At 48.3% G+C, this 20880-nt stretch overlaps 1 protein-coding gene across 1 annotated transcript in view; it reads left to right on the forward strand.

Annotated features, from left to right (window-relative positions):
• svep1 (sushi, von Willebrand factor type A, EGF and pentraxin domain containing 1) overlaps positions 1–20880 on the forward strand; it is an 80981-nt gene that overhangs the window by 48829 nt on the left and 11272 nt on the right. The window contains exons 10-38 of the mRNA XM_069169770.1: positions 1229–1336; positions 4669–4800; positions 5479–5670; positions 5795–5916; positions 6016–6121; positions 6216–6419; positions 6733–6966; positions 7073–7234; positions 7342–7503; positions 7791–7952; positions 8937–9025; positions 9351–9447; positions 9574–9687; positions 9911–10024; positions 10105–10306; positions 10459–10616; positions 10979–11177; positions 11256–11431; positions 11626–11750; positions 11929–12058; positions 12136–12306; positions 13841–14014; positions 14125–14244; positions 14404–14580; positions 15946–16030; positions 16180–16371; positions 16558–16725; positions 17377–18049; positions 18128–20844. Of these exons, the coding sequence (XP_069025871.1) occupies positions 1229–1336; positions 4669–4800; positions 5479–5670; positions 5795–5916; positions 6016–6121; positions 6216–6419; positions 6733–6966; positions 7073–7234; positions 7342–7503; positions 7791–7952; positions 8937–9025; positions 9351–9447; positions 9574–9687; positions 9911–10024; positions 10105–10306; positions 10459–10616; positions 10979–11177; positions 11256–11431; positions 11626–11750; positions 11929–12058; positions 12136–12306; positions 13841–14014; positions 14125–14244; positions 14404–14580; positions 15946–16030; positions 16180–16371; positions 16558–16725; positions 17377–18049; positions 18128–20844 (7465 nt within the window). The remainder of the gene's footprint in view (positions 1–1228; positions 1337–4668; positions 4801–5478; positions 5671–5794; positions 5917–6015; positions 6122–6215; positions 6420–6732; positions 6967–7072; positions 7235–7341; positions 7504–7790; positions 7953–8936; positions 9026–9350; positions 9448–9573; positions 9688–9910; positions 10025–10104; positions 10307–10458; positions 10617–10978; positions 11178–11255; positions 11432–11625; positions 11751–11928; positions 12059–12135; positions 12307–13840; positions 14015–14124; positions 14245–14403; positions 14581–15945; positions 16031–16179; positions 16372–16557; positions 16726–17376; positions 18050–18127; positions 20845–20880) is intronic.

Genomic DNA, 20880 nt, shown 5'->3' on the forward strand with positions numbered 1-20880 from the left:
GGCAGTTTGTTTGGTCGAAGCAGGGTTTCCTCAGAGATTTTTTCATAAAGCGCACAACACAGTTTTACGTAACACCAATCAATGACAATAAGTAACACATGTCCGGTCTCAAAGGTATTTCTGCCTCCCTGTGATATTCGACTCGACATCAGAGAGCTCTGAGGACTCATTGAACTTCACAGACACTCAAAATCACAAAAGATTACATTTTTCTGCAGATCAGAATTTTTTTTAAAAAGTGACACTTAAATGCAACTTTATGGAAAATAAAGCAGTTTGTTTTTTGTTTTTTTTTAACATGAAATAAAAAGAAAATGTGCGTCAGTTCACAGTGAATGTAGGAAAAGAGGGTTGGAGCTGCTGGACACTTCGTTTCAGCGCAGCCTCTTTATCCATCAGTTCAGACCCGGTCGGACACACTGGATGGAGACTGTTATAAAAACCTGCCGTCAGTCTGCTGTTTCTCCTCCTCTTCTGTTGCCATTTTCAAAATCCTTGTCGCAACAACCTCCGAGCAGCGACCTGCACACTAAGCCAGGTTTGGATTCTGCAGTGAGGCGGACCACCTGCTTGGTTATTGTTAGTGTTTTTGAGCCTTTTCAATGTGCAGATGTTCCACCAAAACAAGCTATGCCCCCCCGCCCTCCCACCGTGGCTGCATCCTGATCTCGGTGCTGCCTGAGATGATTCTGATTGGTTGGTTTAAAGATCTCCTGCAGTGGAGATAAGTATGTCAATGTGAGACCACCTGTTTATTTATTACTGCCTTCCTCTGTGCTGCAGCTTCCTCCTGTCATTCAGCGTAAAACTGGGATTTAGTTGACACTCTCACCCGGGTGGGGCGGGGGGAGGAGCGGGGGGCCCGCCCCGGCAGGTGCCAAACGCTGCTGCTGCTGCACAGAGTGAAAAACACGGGTGTCCCGTGTCAGCCGCTCAATAATCACTGCAGTCGAGGGGAAAAACCTCAAGCATGGTAGCTGTGAACATTTCCATATGTTATTATGGCGGTGGAACGCTGTGGGTTTTTATTAGAGACATGTGTTTCTCTGAAAGAGTCCGATCACAGTGCAGCGCTCTGCTCTTCTTATATTTCTCATATAATCTGTAGCAGCTCTTCCGTTTGATAAAACTGAGCGAGACTTCATCTGATTTCTATTGTGGTCAGTTTAATGTTGTGTTTGTGTTTTCATCAGGAAGTACACGATAACATCCTCACGTGTCTTTGTAGATACGGAGCCCCCGGTGATTGACAGGTGCAGGTCGCCGCCCACCGTCCAGGCCACGAACACGGAGACGGCCGTCGTCTGGGAAGTGCCGCAGTTTTCCGACAACTCGGGTACGTCTGCTCTCCGTCTCTGTGAATGCTTCATTCTTCTGTGACTCCGCCCACCCTCCGTCTCCACTGATGATGCTTAAACAGGATCTTTTCCGACGGGCTGATTGGAAAACGGGGATCAGCAGAGAGCTGTGTGTGAATAATGGACGCAGAGGATGGATTATGAATGTGTGCCAGAGTTGTGCGTCTGTGTTCAGGAGGGCTGGTGGACAGATGAAGTCGTTACAGCGTCTGTTAATGTCATTAATGTTAAAACAGATGGAGGCAGCGGAGAGAAGCAGGTGTTTTTCCAATGAAAAAAATGTTCTTCTGTGGGAATGTGCGCTCATTCCATCCATTTTTCACACACTCATTTGTATAAATGATGTGAGCACACAATCCTGGAGTTAAATATTATTGACTTGCTTGTCAAATCATCACCTTTTTTTAATCAGCTAGTGTGACACACAACAAGATCGGCATTAATCTTTGTCCTGGTGAAGTTTCAGTGCACCCGCTGGAAGATATGAGTTTAATTCAGCATTTAGATTTCAATCAAATGAAAAGTATATCGCACTTTAAAGCTCTCCATTTCATATTTTCATGTTAATACAGAAATACTTGAGTGTCCTTCAAGATTAAATCAAAAGTCAAAGCTCCACAGAAAGATGCAAAAAAACTGGAGTTGAGGCTAAATATTGTAATTTTAGATCAAGTTAGAAACGCCTGATCTGGGAAATACTGTGAAAAATTATAGTTAGCACAAAAACTAAAAAAAGAAAAGGGTGTAAAGCCGGTTCAAGGTTTTGTGGAAAAATACCTGCTAAAAGGTTCGAGGAAGTATTTTCGACAGGAAGTGGGAAAGGTGGCTTATTTACCATGAAAAGTGATCTGGATCAAGTTACTTAACTGTTTAAATGAAGTGGAAACTTTATACATGTCTGGGTAGACTTTGAAAACTGCTTGTTCAGCATTATATTGTATTTATACTAAAGAATCTTAAAAACGTAATATGGAGTATTTAAAAGTAGAGTTGGTATGACTTACAGGTTTGTAGCAATGATTGACACTTTTTTCTATGTTTAAAATTTGTATAAGTAAAATCATTCTCTTATATTCATTCGGTAAAAAGTTGAGGTCTGTTTTGTACTTTTTACTGCCTTAACTTGTTCAAAGGAACTTCTGATCTGCCTTTTACATTTACACATCACAGTAATTTTACTGAATAATCAGACAAAATAAACACACCTAAAGAAATAATAAATGCACATTATGTCTCATTTTAATCATCTGTTTTCTGAGCAGAACTTAAACTGGACCATGAAACAATCAGTTTCAGTTTTCAACCAAAGCACCTTGTGCAGAGCGAACAAACGCTCTTCTTCAAGGTCACGAGGTCGTGACGGGCCGCTGTGAGCAATTAATACTCGACTGATCTCGCTCTGAAGGAGCGGACGAACGTCGCTCTGCCAAGTAGACTGAATATGGAGTTGGACGGTTTTCTCCTGCCGATCCTGCTGCACCCAAACAGACACACAACAAACCAGACTCCTCTGGGCTCCAGCTCACAGCCGGGACCACGCAGTTCACCGAATGGGGCTCCAAATACACACAAAGAACACGCAAACAACACACAAAAAACACGCAAAGAACACAAAGAACACACAAAGAACACGCAAAGAACACAAAGAACACACAAAGAACACAAAGAACACACAAAGAACACACAAAGAACACACAAAGAACACACAAAAAACATACAAAGTACACGCAAAGAACACACAAGGAACACGCAAAGAACACACAAAGAACATACAAAGTACACGCAAAGAACACACAAAGAACACACAAAAGAACACGCAAATAACACACAAAGAACACAAATGACACGCAAATAACACACAAAGAACACACAAAGAACACGCAAAGAGCACACAAAGAACACACAAAGAACACACAAAGAACATACAAAGTACACGCAAAGAACACACAAAGAACACACAAAGAACACGCAAATAACACACAAAGAACACACAAAGAACACGCAAAGAGCACACAAAGAACACACAAAGAACACACAAAGAACACACAAAAGAACACGCAAATAACACACAAAGAACACAAATGACACGCAAATAACACACAAAGAACACACAAAGAACACGCAAAGAACACGCAAATAACACAGAAGAACACACAAAGAACACACAAAGAACACACAAAGAACACACTCAGACAGACACAGACACAAACACAGACCCCGAGCTTCACATTGCACTCACTGAAAACCAAAAGTGATCATTCCCCACCTGTCCACAGAGGTGCACCCCCATCAGACACACACACACACACACACACACACACACACACACACACACACACACACACACACACTCACTCTGTAATAACAGGCTGCTGCGGCTGCTTCGGGTCCACACCACGTCAACCCAGCGCTGCTTCGACGTCAGTGTTTTGTTTTTCCAGGCCCACACCCTGATGCCAGCTCTATATATAGTCGTGACTCGGTAGACACAAACACACACACACACACACACACACACACACACAGGCTAAATATAATGGGAGACTCCAGCAGGCCAGACGTGTGTCAGACCCGTTGGAACGACGAAGGCTTGGAGTTAAACGAAAGACCTTTCCCCTCCTTTTTAATCCATCTCTCACTCTCACTGCAGATGTTTTCATTGTTCGGTGTCTGCAACCTGCGTGTCAGGATCACACACACACACACACACACACACACACACACACACACACACACCCCCTCTCCTCTCCTCTCATCACAGCTGCCTCCTCCAGCTCCTCCACCCATCACTCACATTTTTTTTTAAGCCAACCAGACTGAATTCTCTTTCTTTCCAGAGCTGCTGGATGTTTCTGCAGCCGTGATGCCCAGACACACCATTCTTATATCAACATATCTTTGTTGAACATAAACTGCTCTGGTTTTACTAAGTGACTCATTTAGTCCTGGAGAATCACGTGAGGCCAAGACTGCCCTCTGCAGGATCACTGGAGTAACACTTCAGACTCTTTACTTGGAAAAACAGCTTTTAAATTGTATTAAAAATGAGTATGAATGGACATTTTGTTGTGTTTTTCCACTGATAGTTACCCACCTTGTCTTTTACTGGACACCCATAGAACGGCACAATACACCGCAATATATACACAGACGTAAAATGTTTTGCACACGTTGAGGAAAATAATAATCGATGAATAAATTTGACGTAGAAGTAATTGCATTGGCTAGTAGCTCCTCAAAAGTCATGGTAACTAATAAAAAGCATCTTTCTCTGTTACCTGAATGAAGTGTCTCCCTCTCTGTCTCTCAGGCGGTCGGCTCACCGTGACCAGCAGCCACATTCCCGGTTCCCTGTTCCCGGTCGGAGAGACTCTGGTGCAGCACACGGCCACCGACGCCGCGGGAAACAGCCGCACCTGCAACCTCACCGTCACGGTGCAAGGTATCATCAGCACCACCTCCATCCAATGTTTTACTACATAACGTAGTACATACATAATTCAAGATGTCAAAGATGAACTATCTGCTGCGCGCTCTTCATTTCCTGCTTCTAGTTTGTGCTTCATTGTTCTTCCATCTGGTCAAAGAGGAAAACGCTCCACCAGGGTTCCCGCTGTCATGGAATTCCTGGAATATCATGGAATTTTAAAAAGTCTATTCCAGACAGGAAGTCGGGGGATTTTAACATTCTTTGGGCCAAGTCGTGGAAACTCAGGGAAATGTCTTAGTATGTTTATAAAGTCCCGTTGGTTGGTGAGATGTTTTATCTCTCAGCTCATCAACAACTGGCAGTCACTCCAGTAAAGATGCTTTTTCTTCAACCTGCCAACAAAGGCCAAAAACTTTCCAGGAAAATGAAGATTTTTGCTTTGGCTACAAAACGATCTTCTTAAAAGACTTCTTTAAAAGAAGAGTAGATGAGAAGAAACCTAATCGGAAAGTTTGGCCTGTTTTTTTTGTTCATTGTAGGTCGTAGAAATTAGTCTTTTAAATCAGTGAAATTCAGGGAAAAGTCAGAGAATTTGACTGATCTGAATTTTCACTGTGAATGAATTCTATGCTGAGTAATGATGATTATTATGAAAATCTGTGCTCTAACTTTGAAGCGCTGTGTTTCCAGGGACGACGTGTGAGCGACCGTACGTCCCCGTTAACGGAGAGTTCGTCTGCACTGAGGAAGAGGAGGGAGTCAACTGCACTCTTCTCTGTAACGACGGCTACAGCTTCGCTCAGGACGCCGTTCACAGCTACTTCTGCGCCTACAACGGCGTGTGGGAGCCGCCGACCTCCGCAGACAGACCCGACTGCTCAGGTCAGCGCGCTTCAACGTCAATGTACATGAATGAAGCGCATGTCAAGAGTTTTAAAGGGGAACGTGGTCGTAAAAGCAGGAAGTAAAGCACCGCGTCATGTGACGTCCTGTTTGTCCTCCTCAGTGAACCGTGTAGCGAACAACGGCTTCAAGCCCTTCGAGATGCTGTTTAAAGCGTCTCGCTGTGACGACGTGGACCTCGTCAAGTCGTTCGCTGGAGAGTTCAACAGCAAACTGGGAGGCATGGTGAGGACCTGCACACACACACACACACACACACACACACACACACACACGGTTAACAGTGCATCATCTCTCAGGTACGTGGGTTTGTTTTGTCCACAGCTGCCCAACATCTGTAGCAGCGATGACATCACCTGCAAGCTGGAGGTGACGTCACAGGGTCACTGCCTGGAGTACAACTACGACTACGAGAACGGATTCTCCATCAGTAAGATTTACACACACGAATCAACGTGCCGCACGTCTTTGAACTCAAACGTCCCGTCAGCTCGTTGATTTTCCTTTGTGGAACATTTCATCAGCACCGGGCGGTTGGGGCAAAAGCTGGGTTCCTCAGGGCGCGCAGGACTACGCCTACTTTGAGTCGGGCTTCGCCACGGGCACCCGCAAGCTCCCCGGCCGGCAGCAGGACGGCAGCATGCAGCCTCACCACCGCACCAAGAGGCACAGGAAGATCACAGGCCCCACCCGGGACCAGAAGATCCAGATCTTTTTCAACATCACAGGTTTGAAATTTGAAATTCAGTCTCAAACCAATAAATTCAAGATCAAATTAAATCTTCTGATTCAGTTTTTCAATTTAAATATTTAAGTTAAATTGTATAAATTTGAAATACGTGATTCAAATTAATTTTTGAAGCATTCATTCTTGTTTAGTAGTTCAAATTCAAATGAAAATAATTCCAATACAGTTTCTATCTCTGCCCACAGAGCGTGTCATTATTTGAAGGTTTTTTACTTATCCATATATGTGTGTTTTTTTAAGTGCCACCACTTGTTGCTGTAGTTCAGTCCTTTAAACTTTGGCCGTTCTCCCAGCAAGCATCCCTCTGCCCCTGTCGAGGAACGACTCGATCGAGGTGGCCAATCAGAAGAGGCTCCTGCGGACTCTGGAGCAGCTCACCAACCGACTGAGACGAACGCTGGCCAAGCAGCCGCTGTCCAGCTTCCACGTGACCTCCGAGATGATCGTGGCCGACCCGAGGTCGCTGGAGGGCAAGAAGGCCTCTCTGTTCTGCAGGCCGGGCTCCGTGCTCAAAGGCAGAATGTGTGGTGAGTAACGGCGCTCAAACTCATTCAAACTACCTTCATAACAGTTTGAACACACGATCTAATGATGCTGTAAAAGGAGAATCACTCATTCTGAGCCCTCTTGCAGTCCAATGTCCGGTGGGAACCTACTTTTCTCTGGAGTATAACGAGTGTGAGAGCTGCTGGCTGGGCTCCTACCAGGACCAGGAGGGCCAGCTGGAGTGTAAGTCCTGTCCTGAAGGAACCTCCACGGCCTACTTGCACTCCCGCAGCATCGCCGAGTGCAAAGGTACGCCGGCGCTTTCATTTGGTTTCATACACGTCCTCGGATATAAACCGAGCTGTTGTTGTTTTGCTGTATTTGATATATTCGATATGTTCCTGTGTGTTTTGCAGGGCAGTGTAAGCCTGGCAGTCACTCTCTGAACGGGCTGGAGATCTGCGAGTCGTGCCCGCTGGGCCACTTCCAGTCCAGCTTCGGCGCCAGGGAGTGTCTGGTCTGCCCCGACGAGACGTCCACCGTCACCAGAGGAGCCGTGGACGACAGCGAGTGTGGAGGTGACGACGTCAGCGTCCCGTTCACGGAGAGGTTTTAACTCGCGTGCACGTAGAGTCGCTAGTTCGATGTGATATTATCGTAAAAAGGCAAATTCCTACCTAGAAATGTGACGTGATTACACTTTAAAGTTGGATTTAAATGTGGAAACTTTTCCAGTTAAAATACATAAATAACCTTTGATCTTTCCAATGTGGACTTGGAGCTCCTCCACGTTTTCCAACCAGCGAATGGCCCTTTTCAAAACCTTTTTTAAAACCTGCCTTCCTCTCGGCTCTCCCTCCTCCAGTCCCGTGTTCGTCGGGTCATTTCTCCCGGACCGGCCTGGTTCCCTGCTACCCGTGTCCCAGAGATTACTACCAGCCCGAACACGGCCGCTCCTTCTGCCTCTCCTGCCCCTTCTATGGAACCACCACGGTTACCGGGGCGACCACCATCCAGCACTGCTCCAGTAAGTGTCCCCGAACCAATAATCACTCCATATCACAGAGTCCCACTCTGATCACGTTTCGTATTGTCATTGTTGTCAGATTGAAATTTGTTCATCAAATAATGAAACAGAAGAAAGATTCTTTAGTGCGGATGAGTTCCTCCTTTCTGTGACGTCGTCTCCGACCGTCCTCGACGTCCTCGACGTCCCTCTTCTGTTCCTCACATGTTGAGTTGTCACAATAAAGATATAAAAGTGATATGCAGCGAGCTTAATTGTGTTTATTAGTGACAGTTATGTGGATTACTTCTACTTAGTTGTTTATCTCTTCTCAGAGCTGCTGAAGCTCAAAGTATTTGCCAACATAAAAGTTGTTGAAATGAGAAATTTGCTGACTATGTTGGTAGAAACCAAACGACCTGAAAATTACTGAAACACAAACAGTAATAAATCGTTCTTAAACGGCAACATTTTTTGTGTAAAGAATGAAAAATGTTTCCTCTGTTTAAAACGGTATCTTTATTGGAACAACAAAATAAATCACATTATTCAAAAGTATGAAAACAAGAATAATACAATTTTGTTTCATATTTAGTCAAAAGTTTGTGGTTATAATTTCAGTGATTAGAAATGATTCTCACCCTCCTTGGTGTGTGTGTGTGTGTGTGTGTGTGTGTGTGTGTGTGTGTGTGTGTGTGTGTGTGTGTGTGTGTGTGTGTGTGTGTGTGTGGCGTCTCATCTGTGTTGTGACATCTCCATCCAGCTGGAAACAGGGTTACTGCACGGGTTCGGTAGAAGGGAAATGGAAATAATATGTCTTTTATTGCTCAGCAGCAGAATGGAAATGAGCGAGGCTGAAGTGTGGGAATGAACGCTGCCAGCTCTCAACAAGAAAACGGGCTTTTGTTCAGCTGGATCTCGACCGTCTGCCAGTCCGGCTCCTCGTGTTTCTTTCCGACGAGTCTTTGCTCACGTCGTCTGTGCTTTCTCTGGTGTCACCGTCAGGTTTCGGCTCCAGCTTTCTCCCGAAGGAGGAGAGCGTGACTGCTGCTCCGGAGGTGGAGGTCAGCGAGGACTACCAGGCCAGCAGTCAGGTTGGTCTTCACCACATTCACTCTTCAGTCATTTAGAGCTCGTTAAGTCCAGGAATCAACACAGTACGTCTCTGTTACAGACAAACAAAGGCCAAATGACCCATAGCTGCACGAGTGAATTACATTGATATTAGGTCATTTTTTCCCTTTAGATTTACTATGTTACGTAGATTGTTGGGCTGTTTTCAGAATTCGAAATGGTCAAATCATCTGAATAGTTTTTAGAGATTAAAAAGAAAGATTCAAACTTTCCATCATGTAATTAAACCAATGAAGAAAAATCTTTAATGTCAACAGAAATGTAACGTGTGTGTCGTTCCTGCAGGTTTTCCACGAGTGCTTCCTGAATCCGTGTCAGAATAAAGGGACGTGTGAGGAGGTCGGAGCCGGATACGTGTGCACCTGCATGCCCGGCTTCACAGGTGCTATTAACATTCATTCATAACTACAGTGAAAAACCGGGACTGTTATGTTGAGTGTTAGTATTTCTGAGTGACTTTATTACAACCAGCATCTGATTCAGAAGCTGTTTCTTTTTCCTCCGTCAGGCGCCAAGTGTGAGATCGACATCGACGAGTGCGACTCGGCTCCGTGCCAGAACGGAGGCCTGTGTCAGGACGGGATGGGGGACTTCCAGTGTCAGTGCAAGCCTGGATTTTTAGGTAAGGAACTAAAAGGTGTCGTTAATAATCCACATAAAGATCTTTTAGAAAACGAAGGTCAGCGTGTGAAAGACCTTTTGATATGACTTGTTATTTTTCCTTGTCTTAACTGAAGCAGGTCAAAACCAAAGAAAATGAACTTTTTAGGTCCAAAAAACACCTTTTTGCTGGATGATAAAAGGTAAATCTGTATCTGAGGTCGGTGCCCTTCTGTTCGTCTCAGGCTCTTTCTGTGAGGCGGAGATAAACGAGTGCACGTCCTCCCCCTGTCTGAACGAAGGCGTGTGCGTGGACGAGGTCAACAGGTTCACCTGCAGCTGCGCCGCCGGCTTCACAGGTCAGATGACCGGCCGGCTGTCCAGCGTACCGACGATGCGTTCGTGTGCAGTGTCTCACTTCATTTTCACGTGTCAACAGGCTCCCGCTGTGAGCTGGAGATCGACGAGTGCCTGTCCAACCCCTGTCTGAACGGGGGCGTGTGCGAGGACCTGACCGGCGGCTACACCTGTAACTGTGCGGTCGGATTCTCGGGGGATCGTTGTGAGATCAACATCGACGAGTGCTACAGCGCCCCCTGTCTGAACGGAGGCTCGTGTCTGGATGCTGTGAACAACTTCAGGTCAGAAAGATCGGGATGGACAGAAGCAGCTTTTCTTTTCTTTTCTTTTTTTATCTTTTCTAGATGCTCTAAATGATTTTGTTTCTGAAGAACACTTTAACTGCTGATGAGGAGGTGCTGTAACCTCCCTGTCTCCCCCTCCTGGTCCTCAGGTGTCAGTGTGTGGAGGGCTACCGAGGCCGGCTGTGCGAGGTGGACGTGGACGAGTGCGACCCGAACCCCTGCGTGAACGGGGCCAGCTGCCTGGACGGTCTGGGGTCCTACACCTGCCGCTGCCTCCCTGGGTTCAACGGAACCAGGTGTGAGACAGGTACTATAGGACAGATGACACATCACCATGGCAACTCTAGAGGAGGAGGAGGAGAGATGATGTCAGTTACACCTGGCTGTGTGCTTCTATTCTTTTTTCATTAAATGTGCTGGAAAGACTTTTCTAATTGTTTCTAAGGTGCCACTTCTACCTTCGATTTGTAACCATGGTAACAATAAGAGCGTTCTTATGGCATCTAGAGGAAAACACATATTTCAAAAAATATTTATTGATAATGATGCTCTTTTTATGAGCAAGTTGAGAAAGATCAACTGTATCCTCAATAACTTGATTATTTAAAAATCGTTAAATTTAAAGCTTTGTTTAATTTCTTTTTTCTATATTATTTTCTGTCCTGTCAGAGATGTCGTCTGCCTTCAACCTGGACTTCGAGGTGTCCGGTATCCATGGCTACGTGATGATGGACGGAGTGATGCCGGCGCTGACAGAAATCACCTGCACCTTCTGGATGAGGTCATCGGACACCACCAACTACGGCACGCCGGTCTCCTACGCGGTGGAGGGCAGCGACAACGCCTTCCTGCTCATCGACTACAACGGGTCAGTGAAGCCACCAGAACCACTGCATCCTCTTGACGATGAGTTTCTCCATCTCACGGTTGTCTGACGTCCCTCCAGCTGGGTTCTGTATGTGAACGGTAAGGAGCGGATCACCGACTGCCCCGCGGTGAACACCGGTCAGTGGTACCACATCGGTGTGTCCTGGAGGAGCTGGGACGGAGACTGGAGGATCTACATCAACGGGAAGCCCTCGGACGGAGGCAAAGGCCTGTCAGTCGGCACCACTATCCCAGGTGTAGTGCTATCCTCGGCCTCGTCGCATTTCTGCCGACACAGACGCTTCTTATATCCCTGAAATCATCAAAATCAGGAGCTTAATGGATTAACTCTCTTCGTTTGTAATTAGTTTATTGTATACCAGCGGTTTCCCTGTAGGTGAGGGGAACACCCTGTCAGTGAGCAGTGGTTAACCTCGTGTGTCCTGTAGGTGGAGGAGCGCTGGTCTTGGGTCAGGACCAGGATCAGAGGGGGGAGGGCTTCAACCCTGTCGAATCCTTCGTCGGGTCCATCAGCCAGCTCAACATCTGGGATCGTGTTCTCACTCCGCAGCAGGTGAACGTTGTGTTTGTGCATCGTTCAGTTTCAGTTCAGTGAATTCACTTCATAACACTTAGGTCCTGAAAAAATTCTCTTTAGGACTGATTGAGACAATTTCCCCCCAATAACTGAACCTATAATCTGAAATATTCATCTCTTCACCTGACCTCCATCCTCTCTGACCGACCTGCAGATTAAAGTCCTGTCCAGCAGCTGTCCCGGCTCCCACGTGACCCACAGAGGGAACGTCCTCGCCTGGCCGGACTTCCTCCACGGAGTGGTGGGCCGCGTCAAAGTCAAGCTCGACAGCATCTTCTGTGCCGGTAGGAGAGCGTCACGTGAACGTCTGCTCAGCTGGAGTCCTGCAGGAGAAGCTCTGACTCAGCGTTTGTTTCTGCAGACTGCCCCAAGCTGGAGAACGCCGCACCCCACCTGCACGCCTCCACCGTGGAGGTGAGCCCCGGAGCGCAGGTGCAGCTGTCATGTGACCCCGGTTTCTACCTGGTGGGGGAGCCGGTGCTGCAATGCCAAAACAGGGGAGAGTGGAGCCACCCGCTGCCCAGCTGTGAACGTAAGGCTCACATGAAACGGTAGTCACACCGTGGAGTTCTTTCTATCTGTTCTTGCTGATTTTCTCCGTCGTCTAGATTTTTAAGTAGTTGCATTTCATCTTTTCTCATTTCAAATATATTTTATTGTTTATTGTTGACTGGAATTCATTTAGAATCACTGTCAAGCATATCTATGATTTATATCTGAATACAGTACACTGTGCTTGTTGATGGAAAACAGTTGCAGTTCATGTGCAAGTAAAATTGATTACTTAAAACACTTAATGTCAGGTTTTCTTTTTTTATAAATGCATGTTGTGTTTTTTTTAATATTATATTGTTAAATCCCAATTGTTGTGGTTCTGATGTACGAGGCCACAGGATGGAGACAGTCAGGCAGATTAAAATGAATAAATGGATGTGGACCAGCTCACAGACGAGTGGTGAGACTGGCAGGTCAAAGACAGGAGAACAGGTGAGAACAGGTGGGAACAGGTGAGAACAGGTGAGAACAAGTGAGAACAGGTGGGAACAGGTGAGAACAGGTGAGAACAGGTGAGAACAGGTGAGAACAGGTGGGAACAAGTGAGAACAAGTGAGAACAGGTGGGAACAGGTGAGAACAGGTGAGAACAGGTGAGAACAGGTGAGAACAAGTGAGAACAGGTGAGAACAGGTGAGAACAGGTGAGAACAGGTGAGAACAGGTGAGAACAGGTGGGAACAGGTGAGAACAGGTGAGAACAAGTGAGAACAGGTGGGAACAGGTGAGAACAGGTGGGAACAGGTGAGAACAGGTGAGAACAGGTGAGAACAGGTGAGAACAAGTGAGAACAGGTGAGAACAGGTGAGAACAGGTGAGAACAAGTGAGAACAGGTGGGAACAGGTGAGAACAGGTGAGAACAGGTGAGAACAGGTGAGAACAAGTGAGAACAGGTGGGAACAGGTGAGAACAGGTGAGAACAGGTGGGAACAGGTGAGAACAGGTGAGAACAGGTGAGAACAAGTGAGAACAGGTGGGAACAGGTGAGAACAGGTGAGAACAGGTGAGAACAGGTGAGAACAGGTGGGAACAGGTGAGAACAGGTGAGAACAGGTGAGAACAAGTGAGAACAGGTGAGAACAGGTGGGAACAGGTGAGAACAGGTGAGAACAGGTGAGAACAAGTGAGAACAGGTGGGAACAGGTGAGAACAGGTGGGAACAGGTGGGAACAGGTGGGAACAGGTGAGAACAGGTGGGAACAGGTGAGAACAGGTGAGAACAAGTGAGCAGGAAGTACAAGGGGCTCCTGCTGGACAGTTTGAAAGTCAGCAGGTCTGGAAAGTTTCAGAAGAATACTGGAAATCTGGAGGGATGAGAAAGTGAGTTCTCATCCTGACAGGAGTTGACTTTAATTTGGTTTATTGTACAGTTATTTGATTAAATATCTTCCACCTAAAGCCGTATATTGATCATATTTTGTCTGAGGACCGTGTAGCAAATGTTAGATATTGAATAAATAAAGCAGTGTTTCTGCAGGGAGCTCCTCTCACTCGTCTCTCTCCGTGTTACAGGAGTGTCCTGCGGGCGTCCTCGTCCTCTGGAGAGCGGCTTGTTTCAGGGGACGGACTTCCACGCCGGCAGCTCGGTGGTCTATCAGTGTAATGCTGGATTCTACCTGCTGGGAGACGCCAAGGTGCACTGCACCAACGGCGGCAAGTGGGGAGGAAATCCACCGGCCTGTCTGGGTATTTAAATATTACAAATCTTTAGAAAACACTGTTTGGGAGAATGATGTCCGCTTATATGAATATAAATCTGTGTTTCTGTGTGTGTTTTTCTGCCTGTGTGTGTTCAGATGTGGATGAATGCGCTCTGGGATCGGACTGCGATGATCACGCCAGCTGTCAGAACACAGACGGCTCCTACACCTGCACCTGCTCCCCCCCGTACAGCGGAGACGGCAAAAACTGCACCGGTAGCACTCACCGCCGTTTTTATGGTTTTTCTAATTCTAAAAACAGCAGATGACTCTTGAGTCATTCTTTCATCAAAATAAAAGTGCAAAAACCTTGTCGGTAAAAAAAAGATTCTCTTCCACTTTTAAAGAACTTTCCTGTGTGGGTTTTGTGTCCAGAGCCGGTGAGGTGTCAGAACCCCGGGTCTCCAGAGTTCGGCCACAGAGACGGCAGCAACTTCCTGATGGGCGGCGAGGTCACGTTCGGCTGCAACGACGGCTACGAGCTGATTGGCTCTTCTCGGCTCCACTGCCTGCATACAGGAAGCTGGGACGACCCCGTCCCCTACTGCAGAGGTCAGAGGTCACGTGTGCAGTTACTATTCCGTATGTTGCCATTTCAAATGGTTCATTCATATCTACTCAGCTCAGTGGTCAGCTTTTGTTTTGGCCTTTTTTTAAAAAAAAAAAACTTGAATTAACTTAAATAATTAAGGTTGCATGCATTGGTCTATATAAAATGCAAAACTTTAAAAACAAACAAACCCAACAGCCTTTTTGAAGTCAGTTTTTCTCCCATAAGTTTCTGCCACTAGAGGGCAGCTTTTGCCTTCTTCAAGAAAATCAAAGGTGAAGAAATTCTCTCTGAAGAGCGACATTCATAAGTGAAATCTAAAATAAACCTCATACAGCACAAACGGTCTATAATACCGATTTATTTTATGTCACTCCACTTTTGTTTTTCACTATCTTATTATTTTCCATAACATCACATCAGGAAGACACATTTCAAATCGATATTTCCTTTTACACCTCTGCAATCACATTTTGTGCTTTTGCTCACAATCGCTCACTAAATAGGGAAAACAGTTTCGTAACAACTTCAGACACAATATAAAGCATAAAAAAAACTAACGTGAAGTGTACAAAGGACACAAGGAGGTGTTTAAATTAAACTTATTTTTATTTCATTATTACATTAAAAGAGTTTCCTAATCAAAGCTAAACAGCTAAAACTTAAACTCAAATCATGTTCTTTTATTATCATGCAGATTGCTGACTTTAGGAAACACACACACACACACACACACACACACACACACACACACACACACACACACTGTACGTGTTGTGTGTTGTGTGTTGTGTGTTGTGTGTCCAGTCGCAGCAGCGTATGTATACTGTTCAACAGCTGGCCGTCCTCCAGCCGGCTGAAAGCCTCCATCCGACCGCTGCAGCATCTCCATCTTGGCTCTCAGCCACATTCTGTCTCATAGAGGAAGTGAAGCCACTCTGAGAGCGGCGGCCCGACGCCGGCTGTCCATTTCAGTTTAAAGGAAATGCTGTGTGTTATCTGAAACACGTAAAATGGGCTCAATATGCTGCTGTAGCTTTGAGGTTTTCTGTACACACAAATGTTATTAAAGGAGTTCAAGCTGCAAACTTCATCTCCTCTTATCTGCTGCTGGTATTTCTTTACTGATATGAAACAAGAAATCATCACGTCTCGTTCTTTTTTTTATACTTTTTCCTTCTTTTGTATCATTTTTGTGCCAAAGTCAAATCTAGATTTCATCAGTAACACTCAAAGGCATCCGTCAACTTGTCTCTCATGTAAACTCTGCATAAAGAGGCTCTTTACTCTGAAGGTGAGCATTTAGTAATGTTCCTGTGTCCGTGACATCATCAGTAACTGATGCTCTCCTTCACGTCTTCCTCCAGCCCTCTCCTGCCCAACGCCGACTGTTCACGAGAACTCCGTCATGAAGGGAAGCAACTTCACCTATGGAAGCAAGGTGACTTTCAGGTATCTTTTGCATCCCCCCCTTACAATACCACGGTGTCGTCGTGACAACCGGAAACATAACAAAAGTCGTTATAAATGTGTCGAAGAACAACATTGTTGTTTCCCTTCAGCGTCTGAATGTCTCCGTGTTTGTTTGTTTTCCTCCTCAGCTGTAAGACGGGCTTCCTGCCTGAGATCCCGTACGACTTCCAGTGTCTCGCCAGCCTGAGGTGGAGCGGGACGCCACCTGTCTGTCACCCGGTGACCTGCGGGGGCCCGCCGACGGTGGAAAACGCAGACTACACTCTGGACACGAACACGTACCTGTCCGCTGTCACGTACACCTGCACTGAGGGATACAGGTACGGATGAACAACCCTTCTGATCGGGGATTTTATTGAATAAATGTTCATTTTATCGCTGAATAGAATCACAATAAAACTTCCTCTATGTGCGGCGATCAAGCTAGAATACGTCCGTACTTATTAAATGTGCGTTGCTGTTATCGGCTTTGATTTATTGGTTGTAAGCGGTGCGTGTGTGTGAAGACCGCAGGGCTCCATGGAGGTGGTCTGCGAGGCGACGGGACAGTGGACTCGGCCCACCCCCCGCTGTGTGAGCATCCTGTGCAGCGAGCCTCCGGCCCTCCGAGACGCCGTGACCGTAGGAGAGAACTATGAACTGGGAAACAAGGTGCACTATGTCTGCAAAGAAGGGTAAATGTGGTCACTACGCTGCTTTGTCCATTGAAATTGAAACTAACTTTGGAGACATCTGACTTTGACTAAAGTTGTCCATACAAACACCTCTATGATTACAATAATCCTCTACAGCTTCATTATTATCACTGGCATTAATACTTTTCTATAACTTATGAATGAAAGATCCATTTTTTTATGCTGACTTTGTTTGCCTTGTTATTTGATACTAATTCTTGTTTGTTTGTTTGTCTGTTTGTTTGTTTGCTTCTCAGTCACATTTGGGATTGTTAATTATCGTGTTGTGATTTTTGTTCCTTTCAGTAAATGTTTTGACTTGATTTTTGGAGTGTTTTTTGCATGTATCGTTGTCGTTGACGACCCCTTTGCAACCGAGATGGTTCATTTCAAGTGGTCGTTCCTAATAAAGAAAAAGAAATTCGATCATGTGTGCTGTATAAACGATTTCTGAAATGCCGGTTCTACCAGTTTGACCCGATAAAGCTTCATGCATGAGTCAAACTTTGGCAGATTGAAGACGTGTAACAGTGAGTCCAGTTTTTGCTGCTGGCCATCATTAACATCAGTATCACGAAACAATCAAAACATTCTACAGTTGCTACTTGAATATCTTCACAGTCTGTCTCTTTTGGTCTCCCCCATGTGCAGCTACACTCTGATTGACCCGGAGACCAGAGAATGTCTATCAACCGGCCAATGGAGTGAAAGCTCCGCCCAGTGCGTCCCCCGCTCCTGCGGCCCCCCGCCCGCCATCGACCACGCCGAACCCTACGAGGGCCACCAGCTGTTCGGAGACACCGCCAACTACTACTGCACCGACGGATACACCGCCGGCAACAACTCCAAGATGGTGTGCAACTCTCAGGGTGTGTGGGCGCCCCCTGGTGGCGCCGAGGCCCCTCGCTGCATCGCAAACTTCTGCCTCCGTCCGCCTGAATTGCCCCACGCCATTTTAGATTCGGTCAACAAACCCAAGTACGCCAGCGACACCGAAGTGAGCTATAAATGCGAGGAGGGCTTCATGCTGAACACCACGGCCACGCTGAGGTGCATGATGGGAGGCGAGTGGGAGCCTTCGCCCTACGACATCGGCTGCGTGCCGGTGAGGTGCTCCAGGCCGGAGAGCATCGATCGGGGCTACGTGATCGGAACCAACTACAGTTTTGGAGCGGTGGTGGCCTACAGCTGCGTGAAAGGCTTCCTGATCCGGGGGGAGAAGAGGAGGACCTGCAAGGCCAACGGAGAGTGGGGAGGACTTCTGCCGACGTGCGTCCCCGTCTCCTGCTCCTTCCCTCCACCGCTCAAGAATGGACACATTCAGGTGAGCCGTACAAACCACAATGAAAACATGAATCCTTCTCATGAACATGAAAACCTCACCCTGTTTGTGCCCCTGCAGGACAGAAGTCGATACACCTTCAACAACAAGGTGATGTACGCTTGTAACCCCGGCTTCAGACTGGTTGGTCAGTCGGAGAGAGTTTGCCTCGCCAACCGCCAGTGGTCCAACACCGATCCGCCCACCTGCATCCTGTTGACCTGCGACCCTCCTCCGGACATCGTCCACGGACACTACAGGGGCTCGGACTTCCAGGTGGGCCGCAAAGTGGAGTACGTCTGCGACGAGGGCTACGAGCTGGCCGGGGACGGCGTCTGGACCTGTCTGAAGTACGGCAAGTGGGATAAGACGAGGCGTCCCCGCTGCTCGCCGGTCCAGTGTCCGGAGCCACCGTTGGAGGAGAACCACCTGGTCCTGAAGGGCCTGGACTCTGAATCTGGAACGGTGGAGTTATCCTGCGAGGACGGCTACGTGCTGGAGGGGGCTCAGATCCTCCGCTGCACCCCGTCCCAGGAGTGGAACGACACCTTTCCGCTGTGTAAGCAGGTGTTTTGCGGCCCTCTGCCCGAGGTGTCGTTCGGTGGCCCTTCCTCGTCCTCCCCCCCGTTCCACTTCAGCTCCACGGTGACCTACACGTGCATGGACGGCTTCACTTTAAGAAAAGAAAGATCTGTTTCCTGTCTGGCCAGCGGTCAGTGGAGCTGTCCTTACCCAGAATGCATCCCGGTTGAATGTCCTCAGCCGGTAGAGATTTCTAACGGTATTGTTGATGTCCAGGGTCTGATGTACCTCAGTAAAGCCCTGTATGGTTGTAAGACCGGCTATAATTTGGTGGGCAACTCCACCATCCTGTGTGGAGAGAAGGGACTCTGGATCGGGGGGGTACCTTCCTGCCGCCCCATCGAGTGCTCGGCCCCCAAACAGATAGCCAGCGGAAAAGTGGTTTATACAAAACTCCAGTTCGGTCACGGTGCCACGTACTCCTGTCGTCGTGGTTACCGTCTCCAAGGTCCAGAGACTCTGAAGTGCCTGGCCAGTGGGGAGTGGGACGTCGAGCCGCCTGCTTGTGTGCAGATATCCTGCAGTCCACCGCAGCCGATTGAGAACGGTTTCGTGGAGGGCCAGGATCACCGTTACGGCGTCACCATCTTCTACAGCTGTTTCCCCGGCTTCCAGCTCGTCGGCCAGGACCACCTCACCTGCGAGGAGTTCGGCTGGTCCAGCTCCATTCCCGTCTGCGTGCCCTCGGACTGCGGCCTCCCTCCTCACATTGACTTTGGGGAATATGTCCGGGTGACAGAGCTGGAAGGAGGAAGTGCCTCCGGAGACACTGGAAAATCAACCACGGACTTGAACTTCCTTCACGGGACTTTGATTGAGTACCGCTGCCACAAAGGTTACGACCTGACGAGCCGCACCAGGCTCGTGTGTCAGGAGGACGGGGGCTGGAACGGGACGGCGCCGTCCTGCGTCCCGGCGGAGTGCGAAACGCCGGCCGGTCCGCAGCACGGCTGGGTGAACGTGACCGACGCCTCCCTCGGCAGCATGGTCAGATACTCGTGTGAGGAAGGATACGAGCTGGACGGGGAGCCCGTGCGACAGTGTTTATCAGGTGGACTGTGGACTAACGACGCCCCGGTCTGTCGACCCGTTTCCTGCGGTGATCCAGGGCCTGTCGCTAACGGAACAGCTCAAGGAGGGGATTTTGTTTATCCTGAGGTTTTGCACTTTCAGTGTAATCCTGGGTTTGTCCTAAAGGGCGGCGACACAGTCGCCTGCCAGGCGGACGGGAAGTGGAGCGGGCAGCGGCCACGGTGTGAGCCAGTGTCCTGCGGTCCTCCTAAAGTCCCCGGTGACGTTACGTTTAAAGTCACAGATTACACCTATAACACTGAAATCATCCTGAGCTGTCAGCCTGGTTTCGTCCTGAAAGGGAAGTCTGTAAGTGTTTGCCAGGCTGACGGCACCTGGAGCCACGAGTCTCCGAGCTGCGTACCGGCCCGCTGCGGGCAACCCGCCCTGATACCCAACGGGCGCGTGTTGGGGTCCGAGTTCGGCTACAACAGCAAGGTAAAGTACGACTGCGATGAAGGATACACGCTCAGCGGAGACGCCACACGCGTGTGTCAGTCAGACGGACTTTGGGACAAAGCGCCACCTCGCTGTGACATCATCAGCTGCGACCCGCCGGAGGACATCAGTCACGGCTTCCTGAACGGCTCCAGCTTCAACTACGACGACGTGGTGGAGTACGTCTGCTTCGAAGGCTACGAGGTCGTCGGGCATCCCGTCCTGCGCTGCTCCGCTCGAGGCCTCTGGGTCGGCGCCGTGCCTCGCTGCCAGCCCTGCGTCTGCGCCCTCCCCGTGCTGAAGTTCGGGGCGGTTCTCGGCCGCAACCGCGCCTGCGGGGACCGAGTGCGCTTCCAGTGTAACGACGGCTACAAGCTGCTGGGTCCGTCCCAGGCGGTGTGTGAGCAGGGAGGTGTGTGGAGCCCCGGGGTGCCGGTGTGTGGCCGGGGAAGGTGCAGTGTCGCCCCGCCTACGGTTCCTAACGCCGTCTTGCAGGGCGGCACTGCCACCTTCCCAGACACGGCGATATACAGGTGTCGGCCCGGCTACCAGCTGAAGGGGTACCCGCACCTCTCCTGTGGGAGAGACGGCAGGTGGGCGGAGCCTAGGATCCGCTGTGAGCCCGTGAGTTGTGGGAAACCACCGGAGGTCGCCAACGCTCAGGTGGTGGGGGACGTCTTCACCTTCCCAAACCAGATCTCATACAGGTAAATTATTACTGTGTCAAATCCATCTTTGTTTGA

Source organism: Embiotoca jacksoni, unplaced genomic scaffold, assembly GCF_022577435.1.
Source record: "Embiotoca jacksoni isolate LCO1_2020_lvr unplaced genomic scaffold, fEmbJac1.0.p SCAF_47, whole genome shotgun sequence".
NCBI lineage: Eukaryota > Metazoa > Chordata > Actinopteri > Embiotocidae > Embiotoca > Embiotoca jacksoni.